The following is a 12,848-nucleotide window of genomic DNA, read 5'->3' on the forward strand; positions in this document are numbered from 1 at the left end:
CTGGGCGAGGTTCACTGGTCCGAGAGAAAGGGGCCAGAGAAGTCGCACCCGGGCGAGGGTTGGGCAAGATTTTATAGGGGAAGAAGGGAAAGGGGTGTGGTGAATCTGGGAGGGCACAGGGTATTCCTTATTTGGTGGTCTTTTCGGGTATCCTGGGGACCGTTAGTCCCGCCCCTGGAAAGGCGGGAAGGCTGGGCTGGGTTCAAAGTCCCCAGGTCAGTTCCTGGAACTGGGTGGTCCGGAATGTCTCCAGGGCAGTTTCTGGAACTGGGTGGTCCGGAGAATTTCCGTCTGATGCAAACTGTGAATCTGATTGTGTTCCTCTGCCTCAGGCCAGTTGGCCTTACAGAATCTAATCAAAGATAATCAAGCATACAGGGATACAAAAACAACAAAGGGTGTCTTTAAGCAGCAAAAGCAGATTTCAGGTGTAAGAATTACCAGATAATAAATAATATAGTAAGTATGCTTATTAAATTTAAAGAAATAAAGAACAAACTTGAACACAGAAAACAGGGAACTATAAAAAGGGCAGTGAATTATTTGAAAAAGAACCAAACAGAACTTCCTGAAATGAAAAATACCACAAATAATATAAAAATCAGTAAATGGGTTTAATAACGAGTTAGTCACAGCTGAAGAAAAGAATTTGTGAACTGAAAGCCAGATCAGAAGAAATTATCCAAATCTCAGCCAGAGGAACAAAAAGATGGAAAATATAGAAGAGAGGTCAAGAGACATGGAAGACACAATGAGAATGATTATGTAAAATCAGAGTTCCCGCAAGAGATGAGAGAGGATCTGCAGCACAGCCAAGATGTGAAGAGATAATGGCTGAGAATTTTCCAGCAATAATGAAAAACTCTAACCTACAGATTCGAGAAGTCCAGCAACTCCCAATAGGTTAAATATAAAGAAACAAAACCTAGATAACTGCAGAACGCCAAAAACAAAGAGACGGTCTTTCAAAGTAGCAAGAAGGAAATGGAATGAGTGAGGCTGACTGTCAGAAGAGCTCTTAGGTGATCTTGTTATGAAGGTGAATGCCTTCCTAGACCACAGCAATCTACAGTCATAAGTCAAACACTTTAGGACAAGGCTGTTTAGATAAGTATGACTGTTTTGACAAATGTGTAAGTCATGTTTACTGGCAGGGATCCATCTCTGTCATATATAATTAAATACTCAAAGGATTTTCTTCTTCCAAGGAAAAAAAAAGCAGAATTCAAAGAAGTGTTGCCCAAAATGACAGGTTTGTGTTTTTTTTTAACCCCACTAGTACTACATTATTACAGATAAAGCCTATTCCCTGTTGGAAATTTGAGAGCCTAAATGTGAGCCACACTTGTTATGTTACAGACCTCGGCATTTCAATTCCTCTCTTCTGAAATGAGGCTCAGACTAGCACGAAAAGCTCCTCTTTTTCTAAATGTAGAAACATCTTGGGCTTTGGAATGAGAAAGACTGCTGGAATCAATTAGGCAAGATACTTAACCTCCAAGAGCAGTTACTGCAGCTATAAAATAAGGATAATGGTGACTACCTTCATTTAATCATTCAACATATATTTATTGAGAATCTTTTAAGTATGAAGCACTGGGTACATAAAGGTACATGTATATGCAGATATAAACACACACGAGGGGCTTCCCTGGTGGTGCAGTGGTTAAGAATCCACCTGCCAATGCAGAGGACACGGGTTCAAGCCCTGGTCCGGGAAGACCCCACATGCCGTGGAGCAACTAAGCCCATGCGCCACACCTACCGAAGCCTGAGCGCCTAGAGCCCATGCTCCGCAACAAGAGAAGCCATGGCAATGATAAGCCCGCACGCCGCAAAGAAGAGTAGCCCCTGCTCGCCGCAACTAGAGAAAGCCCACACGCAGCAACGAAGACCCAACACAGCCAAACATAAATAATAAATAAATAAATTTATATTAAAAAACAAAAACACATGGACTTCAGGGAAAACATAGCATAATGCTGATAGACCTTTACATTCTGGGCAGAACAGCTGAGCTTGCTCAGTGAATATGACTAGACCACGAAGACCTAAAGACACTGACATCAGAGATTACCCAACTAAATGGCCCAGCTAGATTGCCAACTGAGCAGCTCACTGTGACAAGCCCTACTTAGAACCTCAGAGATTCTAACCATTTTGCTAGCTTCCACTCTTATATCTGAGCAGAAGGGCAAAAATTATGAGTCTCTAAAACAACATATTCAGGAAAAACACCAGAAACAAACCATAATGGAGGAAAGAGACACCATGCAGGGAGAATTTTTTAAATGATCATTGACATTCTCAAAGGGAAGAGAAGATATTTCAACCAGGATAAAAACCGATTATATATGTGTATGTATATATGTTTTACATACGCACAGATACATCTATATCTTTGTGAAAGAAACATCTAGAGAACAAATGAAAAGCTCAATAAAAGGGTCAGAAGACAAAGGCAAGGGAATTTCCTACAGAGCAAAAAGACTGGAAGATGGAAAATAAAGGGCAAAAAAATCAGAGGACTAAACCAGAAGGTCCAATATATGAATGACAAAAATTCTCCAAAGAAAGAACAGAGAAAATGGAAGGGAGGAAGCCACTGAAACAACTCAAGAAAATGAGCAGAGTTTGCAGATTGAAAGGACTCACTAAGTACATGCCAAGTACCATTGTTAAAAGTAAACCCAGGGGCTTCCCTGGTGGCGCAGTGGTTGAGAGTCCTCCTGCCGATGCAGGGGACACGAGTTCGTGCTGCGGTCCGGGAAGATCCCACATGCCGCGGAGCGGCTGGGCCCGTGAGCCATGGCCGCTGAGCCTGTGCGTCCGGAGCCTGTGCTCCGCAACGGGAGAGGCCACAACAGTGAGAGGCCCGTGTACCGCAAAAAAAAAAAAAAAAAAAAAAAAAGTAAACCCAGACCAGGGCACTCTGTTAAGAAGCTGAAAAACACTGGAGACAAAGAGAAGATCCTATATATTTCCAGGGACTGAAAACAAGTCACATGAAAGAACTCAGAATTAGAATGCTTTGTACTTCTTATGAAATACTGGAAGCTAGAAAGCAATGGAACAAAGCCTTCCAAATTTCGAAGGGAAATAATTTCTAATCAATACCAAAACTACCATTTAAGTGCAATGGTAAATCAAAAACATTTGCAGAAGTGCAAGACTTCAAATATTTTACCTCATATTCACCCTTTCTCAGAAAGCTCCATTTTGCTGGAGATGCTACAGTAAAATGAGCGAATAAACCAAAATGAGAGAGTAAATGAGAGTGTCCAAGAAGAAGACATAGGATTCAGGAAACAGGGATTCCAATATAGAAGAGAGAGGAAGAATTCCCAGAATAATAATGAAAAGAGATTCAGGGAGGAGAGCTGTGCAGTACATGTAGAGGGCACCAGTCCAGAGGCTTTGCAAGAGAATTCATCCCAAAGATAAAATTAAGAGAATGATGCATCTGAACAACCTGAAAGAAGATTAAGCAAGTGGTGAGGAGCTTGGGGTTGAATCTGTGATAAGTTCAGAAAAAGAACCAGGAGCAAGATAACATTATTTGCTCCAGGAAAAGTAGAAAGTTGCATAGAAAAGAAAAAGTTTACTATGTGGCTTAGATGTTAAAAGCATTGTATAGTCATAATAATATAAGCACTAAATATTCAGTGAATCAAAATTATGATATGTCTATTGTGTGGATAAAAGTTATAAAAGGTATGAATATGAAATGGGGATAGGAAGGGGAAAGAGAGCTAAATTTTTCTTCCATAATGGGATATCAATACATGCTGCTTAAAACATGTATTTTAAGAAATACAAGAAATAAAGATATTTCTTTAAGAATCAAGAAATATCAATACCAGCATGTGATTTAGAAAAATAATGGTTAAATACCAAAACAATTAACTTAAAAAGATATAAATGGTAGCCTCTGGGAAGAGGCAAACAAGGGTAGGGCATGAGAGCTGGAGACTGCTGTTGTTAGTAACTCCTGGCGGAACCTGGCTGAGTAGATCTCACCCTTACCACACAAGGGAATTATGCTGATACCTGAGACCCACCCCAGGCCAAGCAAATTAGAATCACAGGAGTTGGGACCCAGGTACAAGTGGTTTTGAAGAGGGCTCTGAATGTTTCTGATGCACAGAAAAAGAACTATAGCTTTCAACTATATGGATGAGTTACTTTCATAAAAATTAAAATTAAAAAGTAATACTGAAATGAAGAAATAACATGAAGTGTTTGTATTTACATGAAGAAACATTTAGAAAACACATATATGTTCGTAAAACATTCATATGGATGAAACGGATATAACAAAGTATGTACTGAAGAAATAATACATGTCACCCAGCTCTTTTTCATTAGAAACTTGCAAAATGATAGTTTAAGAATTTTTATGTGCTTTGTGGGAAAAGTAAATGTCAGACACTTTCATATGTTAACACAGAGAACTGCACACCTGATTCAGAGGCATTAACTAGTTTTTTAAAAGACTAAATTAGTCTACATCATGCCCTTATTTGCCTACTGCCCATGGGCTCCCCATTTCATTTCTAAAGATCAGAATGTTCTTGACAATTTAATTTTTTAGAGGAGTGACACTGCACGTGCCATCAACACCAAACACACACAGAAATCTATTATTCCATGGTTATCCTGGGTGTTGGGATATTGAAATTTAGAATTAAAGCATGAGACATAATTCCAATTATGCACAATGGTGTTTTTTCAAAATCATCATCCAATACGCAGTCTACATCCAAACGACACTCTGGAAATAGCAGGCACATAACATGAATGATATTCTTGAGATTATAAAAGATGGTATCAAATAATGTCCAATTAAATTGAGAGAAATTAATAGATTGTGAAAATACTTTCAGTGCATGCTAGATCATAGTAAGCAATACACTTGCTTACTGTGCATCAACACATTCTGTTACACTGTTAAACTGTAGCAAATGTTTCCTTTTCATTGACAAAGGCACAGAATGCTTTTTTTGAATTCTGTGAAGACACAAAATGCCTGGACTCTTCTGATTTTATATGTTTATATGGGGTAGCCAATAAACCTTTTCCTCTAGTAGCCTCCCACCCTCTCAAAAAGATTAAAAATGACAACAGCACACTCACAATTTAAGAGTGTACATAGCTAGTTTTCCTAAAAATCAAAAGTTGTAACGTTAAACTTGACAAAATGGGTAGCAAGAAACATGCTGAACAACGTAGGGTGGGATGGATGCTCTTGGAATTCCGACTTTAAAAAGTGAAACTAAGCATGAAAATTAGATGGAAAAATATGCTTGGGGTCAGCTTTTTTGGCTACCAGACATTTCTGTTGCTCTCCTGAAATAAACGTATTAACGTTTGCTTCCCCATCTAATATATGAACACCCACAACAGAAATAATTTTAATTGGCAGATCTGTGTTTCCAGCATATTTCTGAGTATACTGTCCACTAATGAAATATTCCAACCATATACAAAGGGCTCCAAAAATTCTGTTTTCATTTTCCTGTAAATTACTATTGTTTGAATTTTAGCATCCAACTTTAAAGTGTCTCACTGCTGCCATTCTTTATACAATCATTGAAAACCACTGCTTCTATAGCAAAATATAAAAGAAAGGATTTTCACATTAAGTCCCTGTTACTTATTTCAGACTTCAGGGTCATCTTTTTTTTACTTACTGTCGCAAATTAAAAAAAACAATAATAAGTGCCTCTAAAACAATTTGTGTTGATATTCAATGAATACAACTCTATAACATGGGATAGAAATTCCACTTAAACTATAGTAGCTCAGTGTATAGAGGGGAAAAAGTTTGAAAACTAGAAAATAAAATGTTCCCATATACTTCAACCTCTATAAAAGAAAACTATTCTGGGTTATATAACAAAAATAAACCTCCCACCAGTGATCTTGGAAATCTTGAATTTTTTTTCCCGCAGGAGGATTTATTATTTTCCACTGAGTGTCCATTCATGCGTTTTCTTCTTGTTTCTATTCATAGCACCAGATCCTGACTAGCATGCACAACCTCAAAAGAAAAGAAAGACTAAATACAAACTGTGTAAAATTAAATAAAATAAAGCAAAATAAAAAGGCACATGTTCAGATTGGTTACCTCAGGGTGGTGCCATAGTGTCTAACGTGGAATAGCGCTCATGGAACTCACCTTATACGCAACACTATTGGATGAATCCACAATGATGAACAGGGGCTTCCTTGTGAAAGGATAGAGATCTCCAGGATGAAGGCTGGGAAAACAACAAGAGTAACAGTGAATGACTGTATAACTTTATCAGCCAAGTCTCAGAAATCTTAATTATCAGTTTGGTCTGCTCACATCTCCTTTTTGTCACAGCACTGGGAGAAAAACAAAGATTAATTAAGCAAAAGACCAAAAAAGTCTGTATTTACTGGGGTAGACAAGTTAACAGTTTTATTTGGAAAAAAAAAATTCGAACATAATTACTATTCAAGAATATTCAAGCTAAAGAGAAGTCTCTATATTTAATATATATATTAATATATTTAAAGATGGATAAATAAATACACATGAAAATCTCAGAAGTCAGCATTTAGGGACTTTCTTAGTATTTAAAAGTTCCTCCTAAGAACATGTTCTGAAAACAAGATGTAATAACACAACCAGATTTCTATTTCAATGAATCTTTCAAAATCTATATCCATTTTAAAGATTTTTATTATTTTAAGCTATATCTTAATATTGCAGACAATAAGCAGGGGCTCCCCTTCTATTATCTACATTTCCTCTGGACATGTGCATCAGAATCAGCTGGGGTGCTTGTTAAAGATACAGATTCACTGTGGCCCACAGAAGGCTAAAGTCCAGTAACATGCATTTGAGAGCCACTGCTTAAGGTCACAATTTTGGTGTGCATGCTCTTTCCCATGGTTGGTGGACAATGTGGGTAGTTTATAAATATTTATGTAAATATACAAAATGATGTTGTCAATGAGCAATATCATCAAACCCCAATATATTTCAAATACAAGTTTTTCTGATATAAATCATTTACAACTATGGTCAACTATAGCACCAACACATGGCTTGGGGGACCATTAGCTATTATACGTGTAATTTGAAACATTTCCCTCTGCCCTCCCTTCCCTACTCTTTAATATGAAGAGTTACATTTTTATGTAAAGGGTTATTAGAAATGCAGTTTCAAGCAAGTCCTGTTTCCTCTATAATGAGACTGCTCTCTCTCAGCTAGGGAAATTTTAGAGCCCATAATGGCCCAACCAGTGAATGCACTGAGCAAACTTTCATGGATGAAATCTCCTTGAAATCATACAGCTAACTTCATTTTTGCTATATCACACCAACATAACCTTATATTAAAAAGCTTATATTGGAAAAAAAAAAAAAAAAGCTTATATTGGGCTTCCCTGATGGCACAGGGTTAAGAATCCGCCTGCCAATGCAGGGGACATGGGTTCAAGCCCTGGTCCGGGAAGATCCCACATGCCGCAGAGCAACTAAGCCCATGCACCACAACTACTGAGCCTGCGCTCTAGACCCTGCAAGCCACAACTACTGAGCCTGCGTGCCACAACTACTGAAGCCCGTGCACCTAGAGCCTGTGCGCCGCAACAAGAGAAGCCACTGCAATGAGAAGCCCACGCACCACAACAAAGAGTAGCCCCGCTCGCCGCAACTAGAGAAAAGCCCACGTGCAGCAACAAAGACCCAACACAGCCAAAAATAAAATTAATTAATTTTTAAAAGGCTTATTTTGATATTAACGTGCATCATGTCCTGCCTTATTATTTATGTATATATTTATTGTCTCCTCCAACTTGAATGAACAGATCTCCAGTGATTGAACAGTTCCTGACATATAATACATACTCAATAAAAAATTGTAAAATAAATATTAACCAACAATTCTAATTGCCTAAGATAGTCAGAGCCTGAGATATTGCTGGAATCCAAATAAGTGTTATGAATAGCAGTCTAAGGGAACATTCCATTTTACTTAATATTTTATAAGAGAGAACTATAATTTTTATAATACATACCAGTGCATTTCCTTGTGGGATTGATTTCGTTTGTGGATGGCATCTCCATTTATAATATCCCGGTTACTATTAGTAAGTACCCCTCCAAAATCATAAGGACCTATAAAAAGAAAGGGAAGAATCCTAGACTTCAATTGGAGAGTAGCATTGATTTGATGTTCGAACACAAAGGTGTTGGGTGAATCTTTCATCGATACAAATGGAAGATAATTACAAAACGTTTTTGTTAATTGAAAATTTAACATTTTAGTTTAACATAGCATTTAAATGATTTCAGCATGTTGCCTGTTCCAATATTTTAAAAGATCATCTGACCATCTTCATCAGTTCTTCAGATTATAATGAGAAACAAAACAAGAATCTACTGCATCCCATTATTCTGGGTAAAAAAGAGATGGAGATCTGGGATGTTCAAAATGATCTTCTCATTTCAAGCAAAACTAAAATCTCAAGTTCAACAAAATTATTTAAGTAAGAAAGTTGCAGAATGAAGTCCTAATAATTTCTTAAATATAATTTTAAAAGGGCCACTAATTGTAAAAATGTAGGGAAATTTTTGAATGGAACTTGAAAATTCTCACTGACAAAAACTTCATTTTTAAGAAAAGAATTACCAAATACCAGTGTAGGAAAAAATCCACTATCATTATTATTACATCAACCACTGTAATTCCGGTTTGGGAATTAGCCTTTTCCCACTGGTACTATCAGTTAGTTAAATAAACTCTTGTGTAAATGGAACAGCAACTGTGGAATGTTAGGAATAATATCTCTCTAAGGACCATTCAGTTAGTAACTACTGTACTTTGAAAAAAGTAAAACAAGAGATCAATACATTAGGCGGGGCCCAGAAAATCTGATTCAATAGTGTATAAGATATGGAAATAATTATTTATAAATAAAAGTACTAACTTTATCACCAAAAAATTAAAGTATTTATGATTTTGCATCACTTTTTTTTTTTTGCGGTACGCAGGCCTCTCACTGTTGTGGCCTCTCCCGCTGCGGAGAACAGGCTCCGGACGCACAGGCTCAGCGGCCATGGCTCACGGGCCCAGCTGCTCCGCGGCATGTGGGATCTTCCTGGACCGAGGCACGAACCCCTGTCCCCTGCATTGGCAGGCAGACTCTCAACCACTGTGCCGCCAGGGAAGCCCTGATTTTGCATCACTTTTAATAGTGTTATATTTTATCCCTTAAAAAAAAAATCACAGCAATGAAGAGAGATTTATTTTGTTTTGTTTTCATTTTAACACTTTAAGAGGATCTGTAGGTCATGCAAGGAAGATGGCAGGGACATGCATTGTATAAAGGAATGCAAATTTCAACAAACAAATGAGGAGGAAAATGTTAAGGATGTTAAGAACATTTTTTTTTTTTGTCCCGGTAAAGATTTAATTGCCTTGTTTACATCCAAGCTACTCATCTAGTTCAACCAATTTCATATATTCTGGACTCACATGCTCTGGACAGCTTCAAGTTTTTATTCTAAAATAGCATCCCAATATTCTACAGATTGAATCCATAAAACCAAAGAAAGGACACAAAATAAAATTATGTCAAGGACTTGAACTTTCACAGTTACAAAAGTGCACTGATTTCTACAAGACTTTCAGCCACAGTGAAGCCGCTGACCAGATTCCCTAACACACTAAAGGCTCAGAAAAATTCAACGATGTGAAGTAGATAATTAGGCTTGGTTATTCCATGCACATATATGTGTTTGCTTTTAGCAAATCTGTTAGAGAGGCATGCATGTAGTATGTGAATTTGCTGATCTTTTTTAACTTTACCGTATAATATTTCAGCAAATAAAACAGACTGGGGTATCTACAAGATTGCCGATTCAGCAAATAGACCCGGTTTCAAATTTGGGAGCCTCTCTAGAAAGCTTGAGATTGTCTGTGGGCTATGGGCCATCGCCTTGTAGAAAATAAAGAGAATTCAAGCCCTGCTCACGACAGGGAGCATTCCTTTATTGTACCTTCACTATCAGAACGACCTGTGGGGAAAACGCCAGTGGCTGACAGGTAAATCAGAAGCACACTATTGGCAGGCAGCTCCTGAAATTAAAGAAAATCACATACACAAAACGACAAACAGGAAACAACAGTTTTATTGAAAGTTCATGACATTTTACAGTTGTAGGGAAAACAAGAACCTAATTTAACATATAATGGTCTCTTCCAAGAGAAAAGTCACTCTTGCTAGTTCCAACTTATAACTGTCTACACAGCAAAGGTTCATTATTAACCTATAACCATTGCCAAAAGTTTTGAAGACAATCTCTGCTTCAAAACCCCATCATTTAAAGAACGTTCTCTGGAAAACTTAAGATGGAGAAGTAAAGATCCTGACTATAGGTCTAAAAGACAAACTTCCATCCGTGCCTTTCTCTATATAAACTGAGAGGAATTCCCTACTCATGGTTCTTTCAGACGACCAAAATGTTTCCCAGAGCCACCATTCAGGTGGCTATTCTATTTATAGAACATGCCTATAAAATCTGCTCCTGTTTTTCAGTTCTGCATTGACTATTATGCCTAAAGCAGTTTAGCAAGAAAAACCCGGAGAAAGGAGAATGATAATTAATCAATATTCTCATTAATTAATGGTAGGGAACATTCATAACATAATAAGCAATTTCCATTCCAAAAACAGCTATGATTAGGATATTCTAAGGCAGTTTTCATTTTCATATTTTTCCTAAATTCTTGACTCAAATATTCAAAGAGAAGAGTGACTCTCAGATTCCATTTAAGGCACACTTTCCCCATATACTAAAAAGTACTGGATGATAGATACCTTAAAAGATGCTGCTAAGAATGTGTATAGTTGGCTGAATGTTGGTTTGTAGAGCAGGTACTTGTGGGGGTTTTCTCGCCTGGTAGGCTTGTCAGCTGATTCCTATATTTACACACAGAAAACAATGCACATACAGTCGGTCCTCTGCATCCATGGATTCACCCAACCACGGATCAAAAATATTTAGAAAAAAAATTCTAGAAAGTTCCAAAAAGCAAAACTTGAATTTGCTGTGCACCAGCAACTATTTACATAACATTTACAACTATTTACATATAATTTACATTCTATTAGATGTTATAAGTAATCTAGAAATGATTCAAAGCATACGAGAGGATGTGCATAGGTTGTATGTAAACACTATGCCACTTTAAATAAGGGTCTTGAGCATCTGCAGGTTTATCCACGGGGGTCCTGGAACCAATCCCCCGTGGATACTGACGGATGACTATACAAACTGTACTTGACATATGAATTATCAATGCCTATTTTTACTATCCTTTTCATTAAATATCTTTTTTTAATTAGCATTATGCTTATTTATTTCTCCTGCGTCTCATCAGGAGAATTCTTTATTCACACTCATGGCTTTCGCTGAATAATAGCATTCCATGAGGAGCAGAAGCAGCAAATTGCAGATGTAGGGAGAAGGTCACCTGCATTCCTGGTTTATTCATCTGGGAAGCTAAATTCATTGGCTCCCTTTCCAGGGCTTGTAACATCCGGAACATGTCAACAGTTAGTTCACTGAACTTAACCTGCAAGGAAAACAAAACTGACCGTTAATGCAGTACGCAGACCTTGAAGTGTTTAATCATATTGTTACTCTTGACTTTCATGTGTACCTGATGACATTGGATATTTTATTCCAAAAAATTTCAAAAGACAGAAAGTTAAAAAAATTATACAGTGACACCCTTATGCTCAATAGCTAGATCCTATAACATTAACATTTTTCTATATTTGCTTCAACACGTCTCGCTCCATCTATCAATACTTCTATCAATCCATCAATTTCCACAGGTATTTTTAAAAACAAAAAGTAGTCACGTAAACACAGAGACCTATATTAGATCCCATAAAACATGTTAACTTTTGGCAAACCAGCCAGGCTGCAATATGACTATGGCCCATTTTAAAATCACTTCATTACATTTTGGCACTACATAATGTTTAAGATTGAATCCTGAGAATTGCCTGGAGGTCCAGTGGTTAGGACTTGGAACTTTGACTGCCGGGGCCCTGGGTTCAATCCTGGGTTGGGGAACTAAGACCCCACAAACTGCGTGGCACAGCAAAAAAAAAGAAAAAGAGAAAAGACTGTATCCTTTTCTATTTTGTTTTGTTTTTAACAACTTATTTTTTATTTATTTTTGGCTGCGTCGGGTCTCAGTTGTGGCATGCAGGCTCTTCACTGCAGTGTGCTGGTTTCTCTCTAGCTGTGACGTGCAGGTTTTCTCTTCCCTAGTTGTGGCGTGCGGGATCTGGGGCGCGTGGGCTCTATAGTTTCCGGCACGCAGGCTCTCTTGTTGAGGCACGCGAGCTCAGTCGTTTTGGCGCGCGGGGCTTAGTTGCTCTGTGGCATGTGGGATCTTAGTTCCCCGACTAGGGATTGAACCCGAGTCCTCTGCATTGTAAGGTGGATTCTTTACCACTGGACCACCAGGGAAGTCCCCTCCTTTTCTATTTTGAATAATACTTCTACAGAACTTCATGTAGGCAAGGTTTTAATTTAAATTAAAATGTTTTAATTTAGAAATTTGCAAATTAAAGCTTTAAAATCCAAAATTGGAGAATTATAAGAAAAAGTTAACAACAAAAATGACAGATGTAAGGGAAGGATCCAAAATTAAAACTTGTATAAGTAATACATATAGAAAAGTGTATCCATTGGTGACCTTTCCAATATCCCATAATTTTCAGTAAATTACAGTTGTAGTACCTTAAATCCTCATTGTCATGGGACTATTCTGTCATGAAAAAATATC

At 37.6% G+C, this 12,848-nt stretch overlaps 1 protein-coding gene across 1 annotated transcript in view; it reads right to left on the reverse strand.

Moving 5' to 3' along the window:
- SCAI (suppressor of cancer cell invasion) overlaps positions 1 to 12,848 on the reverse strand; it is a 136,049-nt gene that overhangs the window by 22,627 nt on the left and 100,574 nt on the right. Inside the window, exons 10-14 of the mRNA XM_065879166.1 lie at positions 11,517 to 11,618; positions 10,861 to 10,962; positions 10,040 to 10,118; positions 8,056 to 8,155; positions 6,182 to 6,263 (exon numbers count right to left, since the gene is read on the reverse strand). Coding sequence (XP_065735238.1) covers positions 6,182 to 6,263; positions 8,056 to 8,155; positions 10,040 to 10,118; positions 10,861 to 10,962; positions 11,517 to 11,618 — 465 coding nt within the window. The remainder of the gene's footprint in view (positions 1 to 6,181; positions 6,264 to 8,055; positions 8,156 to 10,039; positions 10,119 to 10,860; positions 10,963 to 11,516; positions 11,619 to 12,848) is intronic.

This window comes from Phocoena phocoena, chromosome 6 (assembly GCF_963924675.1).
Source record: "Phocoena phocoena chromosome 6, mPhoPho1.1, whole genome shotgun sequence".
Taxonomy (NCBI): Eukaryota; Metazoa; Chordata; class Mammalia; order Artiodactyla; family Phocoenidae; genus Phocoena; species Phocoena phocoena.